The 25,490-nt window shown below is 34.3% G+C and overlaps 2 protein-coding genes and 1 pseudogene across 3 annotated transcripts; 1 reads left to right on the top strand and 2 right to left on the bottom strand.

Annotated features, from left to right (window-relative positions):
* Nucleotides 1-1,945: 1,945 nt before the first annotated feature.
* LOC149497868 (APO protein 4, mitochondrial-like) lies at nt 1,946-13,381 on the bottom strand. 2 transcript variants are annotated; one of them, XR_016320126.1, is made up of 3 exons: nt 12,414-13,381; nt 11,203-12,261; nt 1,946-2,160 (listed from the first exon to the last, which is right to left on the bottom strand). XR_016320126.1 is itself a non-coding variant. In XM_089719489.1 (2 exons), exons 1-2 carry the CDS (start codon nt 12,647-12,649, stop codon nt 11,568-11,570), a joined length of 930 nt encoding a protein of 309 aa, XP_089575615.1. In that variant the 5' UTR covers nt 12,650-13,381; the 3' UTR covers nt 10,624-11,567. The 2 variants fall into 2 exon arrangements, 1 of the variants encoding a protein (XP_089575615.1); XM_089719489.1 differs by lacking the exon at nt 1,946-2,160 and having other exon boundaries at nt 10,624-12,261.
* Nucleotides 13,382-15,985: 2,604 nt separating this feature from the next.
* Nucleotides 15,986-17,065, bottom strand: LOC149497867 (uncharacterized). Its single transcript, XM_089719300.1, has 2 exons — nt 16,337-17,065; nt 15,986-16,261 (listed from the first exon to the last, which is right to left on the bottom strand). Exons 1-2 carry the CDS (start codon nt 17,063-17,065, stop codon nt 15,986-15,988), a joined length of 1,005 nt encoding a protein of 334 aa, XP_089575426.1.
* Nucleotides 17,066-22,658: 5,593 nt separating this feature from the next.
* LOC119369871 (L-type lectin-domain containing receptor kinase IX.1 pseudogene) lies at nt 22,659-24,728 on the top strand (annotated as a pseudogene).
* Nucleotides 24,729-25,490: the final 762 nt, after the last annotated feature.

Below are 25,490 nucleotides of genomic sequence, written 5' to 3'. Positions count from 1 at the left end.
AAATATATTTCCGAAAAGATAAATGATTTTATTACCAAAAACATTAGAGAAGAAATCTCTTTAGTTTTAGGAAAATAAATCTTTTCGATTTAAAGAAATATTTTCGAAAATAAATTATTTTGAAGAAAAACTAATTTTCCAAAAAATATTTTTGAGTGAGAGAAAAAAAAATAAATTTATGTGCTCATAGATGGAATTTCTCTCTATCCTACAAAGTATCCTAAATACCCAGCTTACTAGGATCTTCAAAATCTTCACACTCAATGTAGGATTTGCCTTGTATGATTTCTTTCCAAAGAAATTCTGCATAAAATAAAATTAGCACAAATAACATAATTTTAAATTTATTTGTTTTGTATTAATCATCAAAATCCGAGATTAAATATTGACCCTTGAGCCAACAGTTTAGTAAGGAAGAATTGAAGAAAATGAAGAAGAAGAAGAAGAAGAAGAAGGAGAAGGAGGAGGAGGAGGAGGAGACGTGTAAGGGAAAAGAAGAAGAAAGAAAAATGGTTGCACAATAATTAATGGTTGACTAATATAAAGCAACAAGGGTATTTTAGTCTTTTCCCCTAATTGGATGGCTAGGATTAAGTCAAGTAATCTCATCTAATGGCTACAAATAATCTCCAAGTAAATTCCTTCAAAATATTATTTATCTCCATAAAATTCTCAAATTTAATCCTTAAAAATAATTCCTCAAATTTTCTTACTTAATATAACACCATAATTCACTATTCACTAATTATCTAAATTCTCCAAAAATATTCATTACTTATTTTCTACCCATAAAAATCATGTATGCATACTCCAAAAATATTAAATAAAATATGAAACATAGATAGTAATTTTTCTGGACCAAAATAATACTGACTCCCGGACCGGTGGTACTATTCACAAGCCGGTAAAACTATTATTTTAGACACAGAAAAATTAGGGCGTTACACCAAAGCTAATAGTGAGAATGAAGTCAGGCAAAGAAGCATTCCTCAAGGTGTTAGTGATATGAAGGAGGAGCTTTTGTTGATTCAGATTGAGATATTGATGTCTGCTAAAATGCCTGTTCCTATGTTTTGTGTCCCTATGCCATCTGTTAGTTCTATTGAGCCTTCCATCACTAATTCTAGGATTGGAGTGTTGGGTCGAGTGTGGCCCGCGGAAAAATACTGGTGGTAAAAGTAAAATAAAATTACTATTACCACATATACCTCCAATAATTTCGTATTGGATATTAACGATCGAATCCATCAGAAATAATAACCACGGTAAAAAATTAAATAATTACCATAAATGCCAGATGAAAAATAAGAACACCGAGATTTACGTGGTTCACCCTTCAACTGTTATAGGTTACCTCCATGGGACAAAAACTCCGAATAATTCTGTCACTAACAATAGTAGGTACAAAAGAGATTATAAAAATAGTGGCACTCTAAGTGTTTCCCAAAAAAACACTCCAAAAATAATTTCCTCACTATTTTCTCTCTTTCCCAATTTTAGTAACCCTTTCCTAAAATTTTATACACTTTTGTATATTTCTATTCTATTTGTTTTTGTACGTTTAAGTTGAAGAAAACTTCTCCTATTTATAAGAGAAGTGGATGCGTTAATCAATGCGCCTGCGCAATTAATGCATCCATTTTCATTGATGTAGGTGAGCTTTCTTTGAATTTTTAAACAACACGTGTTTTTCTCCTTTTATTTTTTTTTTCTTCATTCAAACGTGTGTGGGTCCCACACTTTTGAATCTCCTTCTCCTTTTTTTTTCTTTGTTTAAACTTGTGTGGGTCCCACATGTTGGAGGGACTCCACAACAATTCTCCCCCTCCCGACTACATGGTGGGACTGTAACATCCCTTCCCGGTCCACCCGTAAACCCGAATAAACCGAGTCGAGATGCTACAAACTGGATGACTGTATGACCTGTCATGCTGACATCATAATGTATATAGAAAAAATACTATCATGCTGATGCTGTTTACATTAGTAATGTATATCATATGTACAAAACATGATACTGGTTACAAAATGAAATGGGCCCAACTGTGTGCCCTGTACATGCCATAAAAGATCAACAAGAGTATCTACCCTGAAGACCGAGTCTTCTACAGATGAACTGCAGCAGTTGTAAACGGACTCTCTACGGACCAGTCTCAAAACCTGCGAGTTAAACAGGTAACTCGCTGAGCAAAGAAAGCTTAGTGGATATCTCAACATAAAATGAAACAATAAAGCACATACATGTGTAGAAATAAGCATAATACTGTATATCCACATATCATGATATCTAATTCATGCTGTATGATTTATACTACTGAATGATTTATGCCATGATAATTCAAGATATCTGTATGGCTCCATAAGGTTATAGCGAAACCGAGGTGATAAGAAAACTGTATAAACTGGATGAATACTGTATACTTGGCTGCTATGGCCCATATATAATCATATCCACTCAACGGCCTGTAGCCGGAGTAACAAACTGTATGAGGCGCAGATCTGCTATCCTATGTCGCGACATGGCCTTATCGACATGGTTTCTACCTAACCTCAATGGAGCATAATGTTGGTATGTCAATAATATAACACAACATCATAGAAATAGTTCATCACTTCATAAATCATAATGTTCATATGAGTTCACATCATTTGCATGCTTGCATGTTGTTTTAATCCATGTTCTAATGTTGTCTTTTTGTTTTGAAATGATTGGATGCATACAAGTTGAGCAAAAGAATCCAATTGCATGGAAAAAGAAATCCAAAAGTGCAGGAAAAGACAAGTCGCGAGCGCGCCTTTTGAAAGTCGCGAGCGCGTAGAGTGCAAATTGAGAGACAGTGTGTTCTCAGGCACAAGTCGCGATCGCGTACTTGAAGGTCGCGAGCGCGTAGTGTGCCAAATGAGAGACAGTGAGTTTTCATGCCAACTACGCGAGCGCGCAATGCAAGTCGCGAGCGCTTCCAGGCCAAGGGCCAACTTCGCGAGCGCGCACTTGAGAGTCGCGAGCGCGTAATGTGCCAATTGAGAGTCAGAGAGTTTGAAGTGAAAGTCGCGCGCGCGCAGTGCAAAGTCGCGGCGCGCGACGTGCTTCCAGCCTGCGCAGTGCAGGGTCGCGACGCGTTTCCAGCCTGCGCAGTCTGCACTCTTTTGGTCATATCTCTCAATATACAAATCCGATTTGGATGATTCAAAAACCCATGCAAAGCTAACACATAGAGGAACAAATAACTCTTCTATGACACTTCCTAATTCCCTCAGTAAATGGGGTCAAAATCAAGATGAAGTCCTCCCCTGTTTTCAACATAAACTCAATACCTCCCCTGTTTTCAACATAAACTCAATACCTCCCCTGTTTTCTCACTACTACCATTCTCCAACATGAAGCAATATATTGTCTCAATAGCAACACACCACACAAATTCTCATGCAAAGACAATAATAAAAATCAAGAGATATCAAACCTTTACTCCAAAAACGCGTGAGCTCTGTTTTAGCTTCTTTTCTCTACACTCTTTGAACTTCCTTCTCCTATACACATCAAAATTCTTATAACTTATCTACAATATCACTCAATTAGAGGTTGAATAACAGAAAGCTGCAAGTAATTCTACTTACTTGGAGAAAATTGAGGTTGCCTAAATGGATGGAGAAATACAGGAAATGATGGAGATGGAGAAGATGAAGATAAAGATGAACAATGGGAAAGTGAAATGATGATTACGGGTAAGTCATCACAAAATCAAGATCAATGATGGAAACTTACTAAATGATACCTCAATTGGTAAAAGCTACAACTTAATACCCAAGCTTGATCTTTTAATGCAAATCACTCCTCACCTTTATACCTTAATCTTTTTCTCTCACTCAAATAAGTCCACTTCTAATCTCATTCTACCCCAACCGGGTTTGGTTCAACTCGACTCAACTCCATGCAAGACTCGACTCAATGCAAGACTCAAATCAGTAGGATGTCACAGGGACTCTCCATCCCTGCTGCTTTGACACATTGCTCGAACTTCTCCTTCGGAACGACCTTTGTCAATATATCCACAGCATTTCTGTCTGTATGGATTTTTTGCAACTGAAACTGCTTCTCTTTAATGGCAAGTCTAAGCCAATGATATCTTACATCAATGTGCTTCGTTCGTGCATGATACATAGTATTTTTGCTCAAGTCTAATGCACTTTTACTATCATAATAAACTATATATTCTTCCTGCTGCACACCCAATTCTTGAAAGAATCGTTTTAACCAAAGCATTTCCTTTCTTGCTTCCGTTGCTGCAATGTACTCTACTTCAGTCGTTGATAATGAAACACATTTTTGTAATCTTGATTGTCATGAAATAGCTCCCCCCTAAGAATGTAAATAGGTATCCTGATGTAGATCTTCTTTCATTAAGAACACTGGCCATATCTGCATCTGTGTAGCCAACAAGTGCAGTCTTTTCTCTTCCAAAAGTTAAACATAACTTTGAAGTTCCTCTCAGGTATCTGAAGATCCACTTCACTGATTCCCAATGTGTCTTCTGGGGATTTGACAGAAATCGGCTCACAATGCCAACTGCATGAGCGATATCTGATCTTGTACACACCATTGCATACATCAAACTTTCGACCGCTGAAGAATATGGAACATTTGACATATCTCCTTTTTCTTTCTCTGTTGATGGGTAGGATTTCTTACTCAACTTGAAGTGAGCGGCAAGCAAAGTGTTAACTGGTTTAGCATTCTTCATATTGAACCTCTCTAGAACTCGTTCAATATATTTTTCCTGCGATAACCATAACCTGCAGGACTTTCTGTCTCGGATAATCTCCATTCCGAGAATTTGCCTTGCCAATCCCAAATCCTTCATGTCAAATGCTTTTGACAAATCACTCTTTAACCTGCTAATCATGTGTGCATCTGGTCCAACGATTAGCATATCATCAGCATATAAGAGAAGGATGATAAATTTACCATCAGGGAATTTTTGAACATATACACAAGGATCTGCATCTGTCCTTTTGTATCCTTGATTCACCATGAAAGAATCAAACTTTTTATACCATTGTCGCGGCACTTGTTTCAACCCGTACAAGCTCTTCTTCAAGCGACAAACCATGTCCTCTTTTCCCTTGACCTTGAAACCTTCTGGTTGTTTCATATAGATTTCTTCATCTAGATCCCCATGCAAGAATGCAGTCTTTACATCAAGCTGCTCTAACTCAAGATTCAAACTGGCTACTAGACCTAGCACCACTCGAATAGAACTCATTTTCACAACTGGTGAAAAAATCTCATCAAATTCAATACCTTTCTTTTGAGTAAAGCCGTTGACGACCAATCGAGCTTTGTATCTCACTAGGTTGCCATCATCTTTCTTCAGTTTGTACACCCATTTGTTCTTGAGTGTTCTCTTCCCTTTTGGAAGTTTCACCAGCTCATACGTGTCATTCTTTTTCAAAGAATTCGTCTTCTCTTGCATGGCCTTTGTCCAACAATCTTTATCTTTGCAAGATTGCACATCTTGGAAGCTCTCTGGCTCCCCCTCATCAGTAATCAAAATGTAATCAGAACTAGGGTACCTTGTAGATGGTTGGCGTTCTCTGGTCGACCTTCTTAACTGAGGTTCAACTCCTTCTGGTGAAATGGGGTTCTCTGGCTCCCCCTGCTCAACACCCTCTACATCACTGTTATCATCTACAATTGTCTCTTGATCCCCTACGACTGGCTCTTCTTCTTCTCCTTGTTCTGATTCTGGCATTCCTCCTCCTGTGGCATCATCTTTAGGAATGCTTCTTGGTGTAATATCAACAACACCATCACTTGTGGTTTCTTCACAAGTTGTATTTGCCACGATCTCATTCTCGTGGAATACTGCGTCTCGGCTCCGGACAACTTTCTTTTTCACTGGGTCCCACAACCTATAGCCAAACTCTTCATCTCCATAACCAACAAAAATGCAAGGAACTGACTTATCATCAAGCTTTGATCTCTACTCCTCGGAACATGCATAAATGCCTTGCAGCCAAATACCCTCAGGTGAGAGTATGAAATATTTCTACCTGTCCAGACCTTCTCTGGGATATCAAAATCCAATGGTGCTGAAGGCAGTCGGTTGATTAGGTAGACAGCAGTATTGACAGCTTCTCCCCAAAATGGCTTAGGTAAGCTGGCCATTTTGAGCATGGATCTTACTCTTTCAACAATGGTGCGATTCATCCGTTCAACAACGCCGTTGTGTTGAGGCGTACCAGGAACTGTCTTTTTATGCCTAATACCGTGCTGACTACAATAATCTCTAAACTCCTTAGAGATATATTCACCACCATTATCCGTGCGCAAACACTTCAATGCCACTTCAGTTTCCATTTCCACCATTGCATGGAATTGCTGAAAGTGCTTGAATACTTGGTCTTTTGTGAGTAACAAATATATCCATGTTTTTCGCGAGAAATCATCAATGAAGGTAAGAAAATACCTGCTTCCTCCAAGTGATTCTACCTCCATGGGACCACATACGCCAGAGTGTACCAACTCCAACTTATTGTCTCTCCTTCTAGAGCTTTTCAAAAAAGAGACCCGATGTTGCTTCCCCAATAAACAATAATCACAAGGGTTTATTTTACCTTTGGCTAATGGTATGAGGGACTTCTTAGCCAACATATTCAACCCTTTCTCACTCACGTACGCCAGCTGCTTATGCCATAAATTCGGTGAAGCATCATCTGCAACTCTATTTAGTTGACCCGTACATATTATTGCGTGCATCTTATATAGCAAGCAACATACTTTTCCTCTCGCCACCACCAAGGACCCTTTGGTGAATTTCCAATTACCGCCACTTGTATGATGGTGATAGCCTTCCTTGTCCAGTACACTCACAGACAACAGGTTCAATCGAAGATCGAGAATATGTCTCACATTTTTAAGTGTTAATGTGCACCCGACACTTGTCTTTATGCAGATATCACCGATTCCCACCACTTGCGAGACACTATTATATCCCATTTTAATAGTGCCAAAGTCTTCTGCTTTATAAGTGGAAAAGTATTCCCTTTTTGGAACACAGTGGTATGAAGCATCGGAGTCTACTATCCACTCGGTATCTGCATCTCCAACATGACAGCAATCTGCATCATGAGTGACTAAAGCCACCTCACCATCTTCTCCTGAGACTGTAGCAGATGTATTTCTGTCATTCTCCTGTCTTCGGTCTGCATTATCCTGTTTAAGTAAATGACAATTTTTTTTGAGATGACCCTCCTTACCGCAATGGTAACATTTTCTCATCTCTCTGGACTTGGATCTACCATCTGACTTTATATGTCTTGGACATCTACTTTTGCTCCGGCCCCTATTCTCTGTGACAAGGGCTTGTGAACTGGTACTGACAACATCTCTTCTTTGTAGTTCTTCATTAAGTAGTCTATTCTTTACCATAGACATCGTTACCACACCATTTGGAGCTGAGTTACTCAATGATACCAAAAGAGTATCCCAGCTATTCGGTAGAGATCCCAACAGTAGGCATGCTTGCATCTCGTCTTCTAAGGACATACCGCTAACTGCTAACTCAGTTACGAGTCTTTCAAAATTGTTCAGGTATTATGTAATTGATCGTCCCTCTGACAGCTTCAAGTTCATGACTTTACGCATCATGAAGACTTTTCCTTGAGCATTCGTAGCCTCGTACATATTCTCTAATTTCTTCAAGAGAACTTGGGGATCTTTTTCATTTCTCTCGTGATTGTATAGGCTAGCATCTATCCATTGGCATATTGTAGCCAATGTCTGCTTTTTTAATTTTTCCCACTGCCTTTTTTTCATTTCTTCCGGCTTTGCACTGTCACCGTCAATTGGATCGTACAGATCTTTACAATTGAGGTAGTCCTCCATTCTGGATTTCCACATTGAATAATTCGAATCCGTCAATTTGATCATTTTTCCGTCGTTAGCCATGTTGAATTCTGAATCTGACAAAATTTTACTATTCACGAAATTCACTATTCATGTGAATAGTAACTTTGTAGAAAATTGACAGAATTTACCAACTGGGCTCTGATACCAATTGTTGGGATTCTAACTGATCCCAAGTGGGGCCCGCGGAAAAATACCAGTGGTAAAAGTAAAATAAAATTACTGTTACCACATATACCTCCAATAATTTCGTATTGGATATTGACGATCGAATCCACCAGAAATAATAACCACGGTAAAAAATTAAATAATTACCGTAAATGCCAGATGAAAAATAAGAACACCGAGATTTACGTGATTCACCCTTCAACTGTTATGGGTTACGTCCATGAGACAAAAACTCCGAATAATTCTTCCACTAAAAATCGTAGGTACAAAAGAGATTACAAAAATAGTGGCACTCTAACTGTTTCCCAAAAAAACACTCCAAAAATAATTTCCTCACTGTTTTCTCTCTTTCCTAATTTTAGTAACCCTTTTCTAAAATTTTATAAACTTTTGTAAATTTCTATTCTATTTGTTTTTGTACGTTTAAGTTGAAGAAAACTTCTCCTATTTACAGGAGAAGTGGATGTGTTAATCAATGCGCCTGCACAATTAACGCATCCATTTTCATTGTTGTAGGTGAGCTTTCTTTGAATTTTTAAACAACACGTGTTTTTCTACTTTTATTTTTTTTTTCTTCATTCAAACGTGTGTGGGTCCCACACGTTTGAATCTCCTTCTACTCTTTTTTTCTTTGTTTAAACTTGTATGGATCCCACATGTTGGAGGGACTTCACAACATGGAGTTGGTCGTTGATTAGGTAAATAATCAGATTGTTGGGTCATGAACCTTTTGATTCATTAGTCTGGTCTTTTCTGTTGTGAACCTTTCTTCTTGTACTGCAGAATTGTTCTGTTTCTTTCTTATCAGAGCATATGATAGATTGCATTCCAGAAATAACGTGTGACCTAAGGTTGTGTTAAATTTTGGGCCCGAAAGAGTAGAACAGTGTGGGCTGAATTTTTGAACTTGCAATGTCACAGTTCTATTGAATTGAATCTTAATATATATTATTTGAGGGCATCTTTCCTTGTAATTGAGTGTAAAGACAACTCAATATAATAGATTTTAAAAGGTAATAATGCCTTTTAGATAGCTCATTTTAATTTAAAACGTATAAAGAAAATTATATAAAAATTCAAATTCAGATTTTCCGGTCATTTAGTTTGTCCTCTACGTGTGAAATAATTGAATTTTCAATAGTGTTCTTTAATAAAATTTGAAAATCCTAAAATAATTTTAATCATAACTAATTATATTTTATTAGTTAATTGAATATAATTTGTAAAATTCATTTTTAAATAAATACATATTGATAATTAAATATTTTATATTTTTAAATTTATTTTGAATAAATATATATGATAATAAGACATTTGAAGTTTTTTATATTTTATTTTTTAAATATTTGATTCTGTTTTTATTATAATTTAAATTATTTTATTTAGGAGAGAGATAAAAAAAGAAAAAGGAAACATTGTATTCACAAAAAACACTCGTACTAAGTTTTGTATTGACAAAAATATCATAAAGATTTTAATTTTATTAGTTTTAAAATAACAATAATTTAATTTTGATCAGTTATTTAATTTTCTATTTAAAACTAAATTCTATTAGATAAACTAAGAAATTAGATTATATTAAGTATATAGTAAATATGGTAAGACTATAATATCTTTAAGGATTTTAATTTTATTTATTAAACAAATAAAGATAATTTAATTTTAATTGGTTATATTAATTTTCTATTTTAAATTTAAATTATATTGGTCAAATAAATAAATTACATTACATACTATGTAATGTATATATAAAATATGGAAAGAATAAAATATTTTAAGATTATAATTTTTATTGATAATTTAATTTTGATTGGTTATAATAAATTCTTATTTAAACCTAAATTCTATTAGATAATTAAGAAATTATATTGTAAAGATATCATATCTTTAAGGATTTTAATTTTGTTGGTTGAACAAATAAAGATAATTTAATTTTGAATCATTATATTAATTTCTTAGTTGAATTTAAATTCTATGAAATAAATTAAGAAATTATATAATACATTATATAAGGTATATTAAATATGGCAAAAATACAATATATTTAAGGATTTTAATTTTATTGATTGAATAAATAAATAAAATTTAATTTTGATTGGTTATATTAATTTCTATTTAAATCTAAATTTTATTGGATAAAATAAAAATTATATTATTTACTAAACAAAGTACATATTAAATATTTTAAGAATATAATATTTTTCAGAATTTTAATTTTATTGGTTGAATAAATTTAATTTGATTAATTATATTATTTTTTATTTAAATTTAAATTCTATTAAATAAAATAAAAAATTATATTATATACTAACTAAGGTATATATTAAACATGAAAAGAATACGAGAATTCAATTTGATAAAATAAGAAATTATATAATATATTAAATATGATATATTAAATTATATTAGATATTAAATAAAGTATATTAAATATGGTATGTTAAATAAAAAATTTTACACGTAATTTTTTTAATAAATTTATTAGCTCACTAGTTAATAGCATAAAGAAAATGAAGGAATTCACCTCATCAACAATGGCATGCAGGCAGTGAATTAAAATACCATGAAGTATGAAAACAAGTTTACCTAGTACCAATAAACAAGAGGAATGATTGTTACCAAATTCACAAACAAGTATGTCATCCACATTTCTGTGCTCAAATTCAAATTTGTTCCAATGGACACTCATTATTTGATAAGAACAACTTACAATGGGGAAAAGGATTGAACAATGACAGGCTGGGGGAACAAACATGGCAGGATAAGACAAAAGCAATATGAACTTTCCCCCACAAATAAAAAGTCTATAGGCTCAAGACTGTAAGATGTTAATGGTAGCGTGAAATGAGTTTTCCTTTTCAGTAATCGTCCTTGTAAGCATAGGATTTAACAATAGGCACTGAGAATCCGCATCACGACACAGGCAAGTAAAACTTGTACAAATTTGAACTTCAAGAGAGGCAAGATAAGATTGCAACTAAACAGTGATTTAATAGACAGAATCAAACAAGATAAGGAAGCTTGAGGCAATCTTTCGGATTCAACACAGCAAAGACCCATATTTTTTCTATAATAATTTACAGATTAAAAGAGTAGAAACAAATATTGAAAGAGTAGATGAAGTTTACCTCGAGATTGATATGAATGGTAGAGAAAGTGGAGAATGGTGGAGGTGAAAGCGAGATCAATAGCTGTAACTTGGATTTACAGAAGTGAATCAGTGAAGGTAGGGCAATGGGGTATTTTTGTAATTTCTAGAAACAGTGAAAGTTTCCTTCACAGATGTTATTTTCTCTCTGATTTTGAGAGACTGGAGTTTGGTGTGCCCGGGAGGATTTTACAGTAAATTTTCTTTCCCTAGCAATTTTCCTTGAAGCTTCCAAATAATGGAAAATCCCCTTCCCCAGTTATTTTACATGGCTATTTTCCTTCCTCCAAAACTTTCTACCCATCCAAACAGAGTGTTAAGGCTCGAAGCAATGGACATAAAAAATCAAACATGCTTTGTTAAACCCTGAACTTTCATCATGCAGTAATATTTTGTAGGTGCAATAGCACCAGCCTTTGTGAACAGATCCACGACAGCTGGTGCATGTCCATAAAAATTCCGCCATTCATCCAAAAGAACTGGAGGATCTTGTGGCCGTCTCCGCCACACAATCTTAGGAGGCACCAAATCATCTACCCCTGCCTTCTTCCAGAAGTGTGTTCCACGCCAACTCTCATACTTAAATATCCCACAAAGGCGAGCCTTATGTCCGGATGGCCCAACATGAACTTCTGAACAATGTTTGCAAACTTTTGAAGGATAAACAAACAACAACTTCTGCACACCTGATCTAACTGTCTCCCATGCTCTCAAAGTTTTATTAGCTACAAACACAAGATCCGAAGGTGACAAAGACTGAGCTTCATCAGAATCACCGATGACAATTTCCGAAGATACCTCAGCACCTGCTTGCCTGCATAGCTCAACAACTGCAGGAACACGATCAAAATCAAATCTTTGGTCATGTTTGATAATCTTTTGGAACATATTATCCAGGCGAAATGTCTCTGCTGGGACAACTATATCATTTAGACCACCAGTAATCCATTCATGAACCTGATTTTTAGGGCCACGCCTGTAACCCCAGCAAGTCTTAATTAAATGGCCTTTCTCACCAATGTATACTTCTGGACAGAACCTGCAAAGACATTTTTCAGATGGACATAAGAAATGCTGATTAATCAAAGTGAAAATATCATATTTTTCATTCTTGTTACGTATTTTTCGTAGTTTATGCCAATTCTTGTTAAATTCAAAGGATAATCAAACATCAAATATTCAACAACTTACTTGCAGGCAACCACTGGAATCACCCGGGTGAGAATAGATATCCCTTGAATAAGAAGCATTCTGACTCCAAGGACTTCTTGCGCAAGGGGAAGCATTTCTTGAATAGGATACACCTTTGCTCTATTTTCTACTCTCTTCAATATCATAGGCCTTAGCTTTTTCCAGTCAACTTTAGAGCTATAAAATCTGAATTGCATGATGTAGCTATTACGATCTGTGGCAAGATTTCGCCACATTTTTCACTCAACGCATCTAAACCTGATTTAACAAGATTTGCCCATTAAAAAACGGTAAGGCAATAGATCAAACAGTTGGTGGGCAACAGCATAACTGAAGTTGGCAATTGTCTTTTGCACCTATGAAAATTTCCCTATAAAAGCAAGAATTTGGCGTGTGTATATAGTTACAACTGAGAAGTTTGATTAATCAGCTTCAGTAAGTAACCTAGAAGCTGATAACATTATATATATGACATAGATGGACTCAGTATGTCCAGGAACAAAAGGGTTGATTTTCAACTGGAAATCCATTGGAATAAATAATTTATCTCATAATTTGTGCCAACCAAATTTATAAAGCGTAAATGATTGTTTTGAATTCTGAAGCTAAAAAAAAAAGTCTTCTGATTTCGTTGAAATTATTATCTATTTATCACGCACTGGAAAATGTCACTACTCATAGTCACAGTTGTATGCTAAGAATAACAAACCCTGCGAAATTCCCCAAAATCCCTACCACCATTTCACTTGCTCTATCATAGCAACACCTATTTACACCCACAAAACCAAACCACACTCACACTCACTTATAGTGAAGAAAAAAAAAAAACAAATTAGCTGGCGATTGCGACTTGCGAGCCACAGAGCTTGCTGCGGAGACAGTCGCTTGTTGAGGAGATGGCTGCTGGTGGTGGAGTTGCGGTCGCCAAAAGAAAATTTTGATCTGGAGTTAGAAGTCCTTGCTTTAAATTCATTTTTTTGTCTAAAACTTCTCATTTTTTTTTTTTAAATAAGGGAAAATTATTATTTAGTCCCTCAGATTTTACATAATTATCTAAGTAATCCCCGACGTTTAATGTAATATATAACTAGTCCCCGACATTTAACTCCGTCTAATTAAAAGGTCCTTCCATCCGAAAAGTTGGTGTTTTGCCGTTAAAATCAGTTAAAAACGAAGACAGACATTTTATAATGACACAGTATGCCCTTACTGAACTGTGCATGAAAATAAAGGAGGTTTAACCATATTTCATTCTTACAAAACGCAGAGAAAGGAAAAAAGGGGAAACACAAAGGCTCCTCTCCATTTCATTTGCAGGTAACAAGAGACAGCCTACATGTCTTCTTCAAGCGCAGCCGATGGAGCATGAGAAGGAAAGTATGTGAATATGTATTGCAAGTGTGGGAAAAAAGCAGGCATTAGGATCTCAGAGACAAAAAAAAAATAAAAATCGACTGTATTATTACTGTATTGAAAATGCATGCGAGTCTTTTCTTGGATGGTGTAAAACTATAGATTCATCAGATCGATCTCAAGGAAGCGATTTGGAAGTGAGGCAAAAAAGTATAGCTACTGACTTGTTTGAATTGAAGGAGGAGATGTTGTACATGAAGAGGGAGATGATGAAAATGTACAGTGAGATTGTGATGATTGGAGGAAAAAGGGAGTGCTTGGAGTCGGAGATTGGCAGCTTGAAGAAGTTGATTTTCACATGCTTGATGGCTATCATGATGCTTTTCACCTTACTTGTAATGTTGCTGTACAAGGGTAACAGAGGATTGAATTTTTTTATTTTATTTTATTTTATTTTATTTTATTATTATTATTTTTTTTAGGGTAGTTTGGTTAGTTTTTGTAGTTGGATGTGTTAATGTGGTGGGTTAGTTGTTGAATGTTAGTAACTCAGCTGGGCACATCCAATTTTAAGATGATTTAAATGTAATATACTTTCTGCAATAAAATGTGTACTTATTAACTTCAAAGTCGTTTGGTGTTAAGTATAGCAACTGCAAAGCAAAAATATTTATTCAAACTTGGCTCCCATGCAGAAGAGTGGTTACAAATAGTTCCATTGTCATTAGTCAAATGTTTACAATTCACAAAAGACAAAAACAACATATTTATATAATGTGCATCACAAAAACCCTACTCAAATCAAACTTGGTCCACACTTGCGTGTTTGCTGTCAAGAAAAAGACAAACATAATGACAATGGAAAAAAAAAGTTACATATTTGTTCCTGTGCTTGCTAGAAAATCAAAAGATTCCTTATTCTCCCTAACTGTGCAATCTGTTCTCAGCAGTAGCACCTGTTCCCACAAAATGCACATGGTAGGATATCCATACTGCAACATGTGAAGCCCAAAATACTATCTGCAACACCTCAACAATCCAAAAGAACATCCGCATCATATGAGTCCACAAAAAACCTTCTTCAACATTTGAACCAAAAAACCAAATCTGCAATATATTAACACAGAACAAAAAATATATATATTCAAGACATAGGAGGTCCTCTCCCTCTCAAACCAGAAGCACCTCTCCCTCTCAAATTAGAAGCACCTCTCTCTCTTGTTGCAGCAACACCTCTCCCTCTGGAACCAATAACACCTCTTCCCATAGCAGCAGCAGCACCTCTTTCCACAATAGTAGCAGATCTAGATGAATTTTTTTCCTCCTCTTTGCACAAGTTGTTTGTTCCTCTAATAAAACAAATGGTACGTAAATTAAAAACAACATACTATAAAACAACATAGTAAGTATTCAGATTGCAAAAGTGAATCTGACCTGAGATATGGCTGGTGGGGCTTGCTCGCATGTTCTTTTATTATGGCCTAGTTGCTTGCATGTCACACACCTAACTGTGCAAGATCTTTTAGCTGTGCTTGGATGAGCTTCTTCCTCTTGAAGTATTCTCCTTTCTTTTGGTCTGCCAGGCTTCCTTTTAACAATTGGAGGCTTTAGGATTGGAAATTCAGTTTGTGGTAGGATGTTGTAATTTGAAATTGGATGAATGACTCTTTTGTAGGCCTTTATATACTTCTCTACTGTGAAATACTCGTGACAAAAGTCTTCAAGATTGTGTCTCATATATCCAAGTGCAATGCAAGCATGTTTACATGGAAGACTTGAAATGTCCCAATAATTGCAGGTGCATGTCCTTTTCCCAATGTCAACAGCAAAAGCCACAGGCCCCTCTCTCACCTCAAACTCCTTATTATTACTTGGTAGTATCTTGCATTGTCTAGATTCTTTTATCAATCTGTTCAATGCACTCTTGCATTTTGGAGTTACTCTGCCTTCCCAAGCAGTAGCCATTGCAAACCTTTTATGAAGCCTAACCATACATTTCTGTCTAATAAAGTCTATCTTGCATTGTCTAGATTCTTTTATCAATCTGTTCAATGCACTCTTGCATTTTGGAGTTACTCTCCCTTCCCAAGCAGTAGCCATTGCAAACCTTTTATGAAGCCTAACCATACATTTCTGTCTAATAAAGTCTATTAGCTCAACAATTGGTTTGTTTCTCAAGTTTCCAAGCCAGCTGTTGAAACTCTCTGTCATGTTATTTGTCACATCAATGCTTTTAGCTGCTGGATGAAAGGCATGTCTACTCCAATGTGAAAGAGGAATATCCAGTAACCATTTTGCAGCCTTCCCTCATTCTTAGCCTCAACATTCTTCATATGCTGCTTAAATGCATAACTATGGCTAGACTTAGCTGCCATCCAAAATTCCTTCCTCAACATCACCCCTGGAAAGTGCTTCTTGAAGTTCATTAACAAATGTTGACAACAATATCTGTGGATTGAACCTTCAAACTGTGTCCTCACAGCCTCAAGCAATCCCTATGTTCAAAAAGAATTCAACATCATTAGCTAAATAGTTGAAAGTGAATTATGAAATACTTTGGAGAAAGTTACCTTTTGTCTGTCTGAAATGAATGTCCATGGCTTTGAATCACATCTTGGTCTAATGCATTGTCTAAGACAGTCAAGAAAGAAGGTCCATGTTGCATTGCATTCATTTTGAACAATTGCAAAAGCTAGTGGGAACACTCCCTTATTCCCATCTAGTGTAACAGCACTCAGTAAACATCCTCCAAAAGGGCCCTTCAGGAAGCATCCATCCAATCCAATGAGAGGCCTACATCCCTCCAAAAATCCCACTATCATTGCTTCAAAACATATGAAAATGGAGCTAAAGACAAGTGGCTCATCCAAATTGTTCCTTGGCATTGATTCAAATTTTATAAAAGTTCCAGGGTTTGACACTTGAAGTTGTGCAATGTATTCATGCAACTTATTGTAGCTCTCAACGTGTGAACCTGCAACTTGCTGTCTAGCAGCTGTCCTAGCTTTATGAAGCTGCCAATATTCAGTTTCAATGCCCCATTTTCCCTTCAACTCAGCTTGCATTAAAGCATAGCTCATTCCTGGATCAACAGCCAATTGAGATTCCAGTTTCTTCTTCACCCACTTTGTTGTTGCATTTGGATTCTTGTTGTTTAATGGCCTCGTGCATGTATGCTCAGGTTGTAGGGTTTTTACTACAAAACTGACTAAGTTTGGAGCCACACTAGCATGGAACCTAAATGTGCAGCCCTCCCCCTTACATTTTGCTGTCACTCTTCTACTATCATTCTTGATCATTCTTATTATGAACCCTCCCCTAACAGCATAATCCCTTAAAGCTTCCCTACAACTATCAACACTTAAGAATGCATGCCCAACTCTGATTCAATATCACCTTCAACTGGTGTTTCAAATATATTGTCATATATTTTCTTCCAAGGATCGCGTGTTTTCTTTTTAGGTCTTTTCCTTCTTGGTGCATCAACCTCCATGTCACTACTTGCAGCTGACTGTTCCTTGTCAGTATCAACATCACTGAGACCAGCATCAACATCATCATTGAAGTTAACTTCCTCTTCTGGATCTGTTTCCATTCCCTCAGGTGTTTCAGATTCACTACTCTCATCTTCAGTATCAGAAAAGACATAGTCATCATCTGTGGACTGGCTATCAACAACAGTTTCTGTTTCTCCCCCCTCCCCCTCCAATGGTTATTGTTGTTGTACCCTATCTCTAAAGCTGTAAGAGGCTCCAACTGCAATTGCTCTTTTCCCCTTCCTATTGTCCCTATTCACATTTGCCTCATGAACATTTGCCCTGCCTCTACATCGCCCTCTCCCCCTCCCTTTGCCCCTGCCTAACTCGCTTACATAGCCTGAATACTCAGTGTCATCAGCCAGCATAATATCCCACATCTGTGATCCTATCAACATTTCTGTTCCCTTCCCCCCTACCACTACCTGTACCCTCTGTATTTCCAATCCCAGCACCTACTTTTCTTGCTCAATAATGATCACATCTCCAACATCCCCACTTATCTCAGTTTGTGACCCAATATTACTTTCTGCCTCCCAACACCATTGCCTGGAACTTCCCTATTAGGCTGCAAATTTTCATTATGTAAACCCATATTATCTGCCACCTGACTGTGGAACACATTTGGCATAACAACACTCGGTTCACCTTGCTTCCTAACCAAATTCAGTTCAATATAATCAGTGTCCTTGAATCTTTCAAACATTGAAGTCACGTCTACATCGTTCTCTATTCTATAATTTTCAGAACATATAATATCCACATTCCCATCTTTTATCTTGTGAACTTTGCATACGTTTTGTAAGAGAACAATATAACTCATTCTTTCAGGTTGTGCATCATATAAATACACTGTATCCCCTTCATATATGACCCCAATAGTGTAACTTTCAGGCAAAGCCATCAAATTCAAGCTTTCCTACATTGTAATTTAACACATGTGTTACAAAAAAGGCATTACCGTCTGCAAAAACCCTAAATACATTATCATTACACACAAAAGAACTCATAACGATGCTTAAGCATTTCAATATACCAAAAATCATCATCATAAACATCCTCAATAATATTGAATTTTCAATTTTTTTTCAAGCAAAAACTGAAGTGGGTCTCAGTCACTGGTATTTACCTCAAAACGAAGCTTCAAGATTGTGATTCCACGCAAACGAAGCACTATATGCTACGACCACTCATTTCGTTTCGTCAACAAACATCATTTTCTTCAAAAATTCTTCAACACTTGCACTGGAGATGAAGACATTTTTCGCGTGAGAGAGTTGGGAGAATAGCAGTCTGACTTTTCGTTTCCCTCGCTTGGAAGGTCATACTGGTCCACGTCAGTGAGGGAGGGATGTTTTAGTATTTTACTCTTCAATTAACGGCAAAAAATCAACTTTTCGGACGGAAGGACCTTTTAATTAGACGGAGTTAAATGTCGGAGACTAGTTATATATTACATTAAACGTCGGGGATTACTTAGATAATTATGTAAAACCTGAGGGACTAAATAATAATTTTCCCTTTAAATAATCATTGGTTTTATTTTTTATGTTTTCGCTTTCTTCATTAAATGTGTGACAAAAGATAAAAAATATTTTTTCATCTTTTTAAATGGAAAAGATGAAAAAACTCCACAAATGAAAGTTAAATAATTGAAGGAACCAAATATAAAAAATGAAATAGTGTATTTAAAAAAACACGAGGATGAATTGATTAATTTTAACATAACATAAAAGTATAATAGTGATTTTTCTTTTGAAACTCACCAACGCCGTGTAATTAAAAGTGGATTCAATGAATTAAGACTACGTGGTTTTGATGGCAAAAAGTTATTGAAAATACTATATATATATATATATATATATTATTAATTGTAGACCATGCAACTCCATATACTTCCAGCGATTTTGAATAATATTAAGAATAAATATTAATTATTGTGAAGACTATAATTATAATATCGTAAATCAATTGATATGTAAGGATTCTCATCATAATTTAATTAGTTAATAAAAATATTAAATTTATTTTTACATAATTAAAATTTTTAATTACACCAAGTTAATAAGAATGTTAATAATTCTGCATCCATAGTGAATAATTAATGGCCATCAGATTTTATTGTTTAAAACTTAGCCATTTGATGCTAGAATATAGGAGATATCAACTATCTACTGTATAGGTAAAAAATTCCTACTTAGTTTAAAAACAAAAATAATTGCTTAATGTACTATTAAATATTTATTTATTAATCCAAAATCAATTTCATCAACTTTATTTTTTGAAAGCCTACTTTAATTTGTATAGAAAAAAAATTCAAATCACATATATTATGCTATATAAATTTTTATAAATGTATATCATTAAACATTTTTGTTAAATGTTTATTCCCCTGATGAATATATTATTATTAATTGGTTAATTTTCATTTTTTAAATATTTATATTAATATTTCATTATTAGCTATTAGCTTTTGTAAAAGCAATTGTTTCACTTTATCAAATTTAATATTTTAATTTACACATCATCTACTTTATTTCATTTTAATTATTTTTTCTAAATTCTCATTTACTTGATTTATAATATTGTAATATATATTTAAGAACTACCGGATTTGATTTAATTCTTTTCTTGTTACAAGAACGTGGTTAAAATTATTAAAATAAATAAAAATTATTGTAATTGCACTCTATTTTTAACTTTTGGATAAATATATCTTAAAATGAAACTTAGAGATTAATTACATCTCATAATTAAAATTTAAAAAAGAGAATGCAATTGCAACTAATACAGATTGAAAAGGTAGAAGTACACTGAGTAGTGGATTAGAACCTGCTGAAGTAGAAAATATGATAAGCTTATTTGGATTTGAGCCAACCAATATTAAAATATTAATACTAACAAATTAGTGAATTAGCTTGCAATCTTTATATACTCTTTTAAATTTGTTATTTAGTCGATGTAGAATTTTTAAAACCAGTAACATGTGAAATTCATGGTAATTTTATATTCTAAAATGATTGATACATCATATGGTTGAAATAGAGCAAAATTTCATCATGTGCAAAGTTCACAGTATTTTACTATTTTTACTTGACAATGATTTAATCTTCATATCTGAAATGAATTTGGTTATTTATTCCTCAATTTTGTAATATTAATTACACCAAAAGTATCAAAATGTTATTTAATTAATAAGGTTTCAATTCACATATATAAACTAATTTTTTGTTATATTTAATTATTTCCTTGATTTGAAATAAACTAATTACATAGAAAATCACATGATCAAAATTAAATCCACATGTGAAACAAATTTCGGTTATATTTGATTTTTTCTCGATTTTGCCACAAGTTAATTACATCAAAAGTATCGGCCTTTATTTTTTATAGGAACAATAAAAGAAATTATAGGGAAAATATTTTTTCCGTCCATAAGGTTTTGTATAATTAATCAATTCGTCATCGTGTTGTTGACTATTAATTATTTAGTCCTTGATGTTTGATTCTGTCACGTTAAACCGTCCTTTCGTCCAAATTTAATTACTTTTGCCGTTAAATCAATGTAAAAACAAAGAGAGATGAGAGAGATATATTCTTAAATGCGATTATTGTACCCTTAATGAGATCAATCAAAAAGAGATATTTTGAAATATATTATATCTAATTTCCTTCCACTACTGAACTTTCTCTACAAAATCAAAGGCTAGGGTTTTTTCTCCCTCACAAAACCCTTTATCATGTCTTCATCATGCGACGGCAACAACTCATTTGAGGGGAGGTTTGTCAATTTGTATTGTAAGTATGGGAAAAGAGCCAGGATAAGGATCTCTAAACAAAAATCGTCTCTACTATTGTTGTGTCGATAATGTCTGTGGATCATTTCTGGGCTGGTGTAAGCAAGTTGACGTTGATTCTAGCCAAACCAAAGCTAATAGTGAGAATGAAGTCAGGCAAAGAAGCGTTCCTCAGGGTGTTAGTGATATGAAGGAGGAGCTTTTGTTGATTCAGACTGAGATGATGTCTGCTAAAATGCCTGTTCCTATGTTTTGTGTCCCTACGCCATCTGTTAGTTCTACTGAGCCTTCCATCACTAATTCTAGCATTGGAGTTGGTCGTTGATTAGGTAAATAATCAGATTGTTGGGTCATGAACCTTTTTATTCATTAGTCTGGTCTTTTCTGTTGTGAATCTTTCTTCTTGTACTGCAAAATTGTTCTGTTTCTTTCTTATCAGAGCATATGATAGATTGCATTCCAGAAATAACTTGTGACCTAAGGTTGTTAAATTTTGGGCCCGACAGAGCAGAACAGTGTGGGCTGAATTTTTGAACTTGCAATATCACAATTCTATTGAATTGAATCTTAACATAAATTATTCGAGGGTATCTTTCCTTGTAATTGAGTGTAAAGACAACTCAATAATAGATTTTAAAAGGTAAAATTAATCCCTTATAGATAGCTCATTTTAATTTGAAATGTATAAAAAAAATTATATAAAAATTCAAATTCAGATTCAAGTCTTCTTCTCCTTTTTTTTTTTTTTTTCTCTTCTTTACTCTAAAAATACTTTGTCAAGTTATGATTTGGCTTGACATCCCGAATTTTGTCATCCAAGTGCTTTCCACCAAATTGCTTATTAGATTTTGGACTGCCGTTCTTATATTATATCTTTATTTTAATTTATGGTTAGAAAAAATTACATATCAGTCTAAAACCATACAATTGAAACTTGTCCAAAATTATTTTCTAATTAAAGCAGTTGAAACTTTTGCATCAAGGAAAATACAAGACGACTTAATATTTATATATCCATAATGATAATAATGTTTAAAGGAGATTTCGAAATTTTTATAGCAACATGAAATATTTAAATGCTAACAATTCTACTAGATTCCCGATTTGACCGGGTACACATAATATTATATAAAGAATTTTGATTTTATTCGTATATTTTATTATAATATAAAATATTAACCCGTATTTTTTGAAATACGTTTTATTTATATATTTTGCCTTATCCTTTTGTCAATATTTATATGTTTTCTGTTAAATACACGGACAAATTAGTTAATTTTGTAAAAAAAAAAAAAGATAAAATAATAATTTATTGACAAAAAAAGTATAAAAAAAAGAAGTTAGTAGAAGGATGTAAAGGTATAACAGAGACAAAAGATAGGAAGAGAACAATATATTTTCAAAAAATGCAAGGGCAATATCATATATTATAGCAAAATACAGGGACAAAATCATAAATTTTCCCCATATTATATATATATATATATATATACATATATATATATATATATATATATATATGCGAAGTTAGCATGCCGTTTAAATTGCTGCCGTAGCAATCCTGTTGTATCAGTTTTTGATCATGTACTTTGCACGTTTGTTACTTTTATTACTTGTTATTGTTATTCCTCTTTCAAATTCTGTTTACCTCAAAAAATCTAGCTTTGATCCTGATGTAGCTGATATACTCTATCATGGCGATGCAGCATCTTCATCAGGCGTAATCGAGTTAATTAACAGTAAAATTTATATATGTCGTGTCGGTTGGGCCACCTTGGCTAAGAGAGTCCCGCTTTGGGACTCAAATTCTGGGCAGGTTTCGGATTTCACAACTCATTTCACTTTCATCATCGGCAGTCAAGGTCAGTCTCAGTCCATATATGGCGATGGCGTCGCCTTTTTTCTTTCTGCTGCTGGATTTGAAATCCCACCAAATTCCGCTGGTGGGTTTTTAGGCCTTTTTAATACTTCAACAATTGATGATACTTCTAAGAATCAAATTGTTATGGTGGAATTTGATTCATTTCGAAATGCAGAATGGGATCCGCAGCCTGTAATGGGACATGTGGGTATAAATAGCAAATCTCTTAGTTCTGTTGTTTATACTGGTTGGAATGCGAGTTTTCATAGCGGAGATACTGCTGATGTGTGGATTTCTTACAGTGGTAGTAGTAAAAATTTGAGTGTTTCATGGTCTCACAAAAACACCGTAAATCCTCAAGAAAATTCTAGTTTACATTGTGTAATTGATCTCACCAAGGTTTTGCCTGAGTTTGTTTCTATTGGTTTTTCAGCTGCTACAGGCGCAATCCAGGAAAGTGTTCAAATTCTTTCATGGGAATTCAACTCCACCTTGGAAATAAATGAATAAACTGAAAAATTTTCAAAAAAGACAAGAACAATAGTTGGAGTTTCAGTTTCTTTATGTCTTCTCGGAACTGTGGCAGTAGTAGGAATTTTGATTTCCTGGAGGAGGAAAAGAATAAGAGCGGTGAAAATGAAGTTAACAACATCAATAAATAATGAAGAACTCGAAAGAGGAGCAGGACCGAGAAGATTTTCTTACCAAGATCTTGTTTCAGCTACTAATAATTTCTCAAATGAAAGATTGTTAGGTATCGGAGGGTTTGGTGCTGTTTATAAAGGGTACTTAATAGATATAGATATAGCAATTGCTGTAAAGAAAATTTCAAGTGGGTCAAGACAAGGTAAAAAGGAGTACATAGCTGAAGTGAAAACAATTGGCCAATTGAGGCATAGAAATCTCGTGCAACTTTTGGGCTGGTGTCATGATAGAGGTGAATTTCTACTTGTTTATGAGTTCATGCCTAATGGTAGTCTTGATGCTCACTTATTTGGTAAGAAAAATCCTCTTCCATGGTCTGTACGTTACAAAATATCACTTGGTCTCGCCTCGGCTTTGCTTTATCTTCATGAAGAATGGGAGCAATGCGTTGTGCATAGAGATGTTAAGTCGAGCAATGTAATGCTCGACTCTAATTTTAATGTGAAGCTTGGTGATTTTGGTTTAGCGCGTCTTATGGACCATGAACTCGGTCCACAGACAACTGGGTTGGCCGGAACTCTGGGTTACTTAGCTCCGGAATACATACTCACTAGAAGAGCTAGTAAAGAATCAGATGTATACAGCTTTGGGATCGTGGCTTTAGAAATTGCAAGTGGGAAAAGAGCAGTTGATCATATAATTAAGCAAGAAAATGAAATGAATTTAGTAGAGTGGATTTGGGAACTTTATGGGCATGGTAAGCTTCATTTGGGTTTTGACAAGGAACTTTATATGGATTTTGATGAGAGGCAAATTGAGTGTCTTATGATCGTTGGATTATGGTGCGCTCATCCTGATCGTGCTTATAGGCCTTCAATAAGACAAGCAATTCAAGTTTTGAAATTTGAGAATGAAATTCCATATCTTCCTTCTAAAATGCCTGTGCCTATATTTCATAAAACTGCACCACCTTCTGCTAGCGTTAGTCAACCCTCCATAACTGATTCTAGTCTTCAAGTGGGCCGTTGAGTAATTTTCCTTGCATGTTGTAAGTTCTTCTTCTTTGAAGACCTAAACTTAAATGTGTTTTTTTTTTTTTTTTTTTTTTTTTTTTTTTTTTTTTTTATTGAAAGAAAAATTTGTTATTTGTTAGTAAAATTTGAATGTTCTTCAGTAATAATATGTGAAGAATGTTGGACCTAAGATGCATGAAGTGATTATGAGTAACGGAATAATATCTAAGAGTCATAGCTGTTAATTGTCAAGTTTAGTAGCAGTGTAATGTGTTATTACATAATACAAGTTTTTTTTTTTTTTTTTTTTTTTTTTTTTTTTTTTTTTTTGTATAATCCTTCCTCTCTAAGTTAATTCTTTAGTATTTTTTTTTTTTGGAAGAATTAATTCCTTATATTTTTACATATGTCGTGTGTTTTGATCTACCATGATTTCGACACTTCTCTCTATCTTGTGTTCTAGCTATCTAAGGTTGTGTAATGGACAAAAATCTAGGAATCAAATTCAGCTTTTTATCAATAAAATGTAAATCAATATAAATACAAATTTTGCTTTTAATTATAATTAGAAAGAAACAAAAGTTGATATGCTCAATTTAGGGCCCACATAGGGAGCAGCTCAATAAAAAAATATTTTATTTTTTGGAAACAAAGGTATTTCAGACCATTTACAGGAAAAAAAAAAAAAAAAACAGAGTAAAGTAGAAATTTTTTTTTTAAAACTTCAATTATAACTGATTTAATCCATGTATAAACCGATGTAGGTGAATTTAACCGGGCCATCAACTGCCTTGTTACACTTGATTACACGTTATCCCGATATATAGTTGTAAATAAAAAAATTATTTCTAGGATATGAAACTATAAAATTT

The sequence above is a fragment of the Jatropha curcas genome, chromosome 3 (genome assembly GCF_041381405.1).
Source record: "Jatropha curcas cultivar XTBG-Jc1 chromosome 3, XTBG_Jcur_1.0, whole genome shotgun sequence".
NCBI lineage: Eukaryota > Viridiplantae > Streptophyta > Magnoliopsida > Malpighiales > Euphorbiaceae > Jatropha > Jatropha curcas.
Note: the sequence above shows the minus strand (reverse complement) of the source record. Positions and strands in the feature narration are given on the sequence as shown.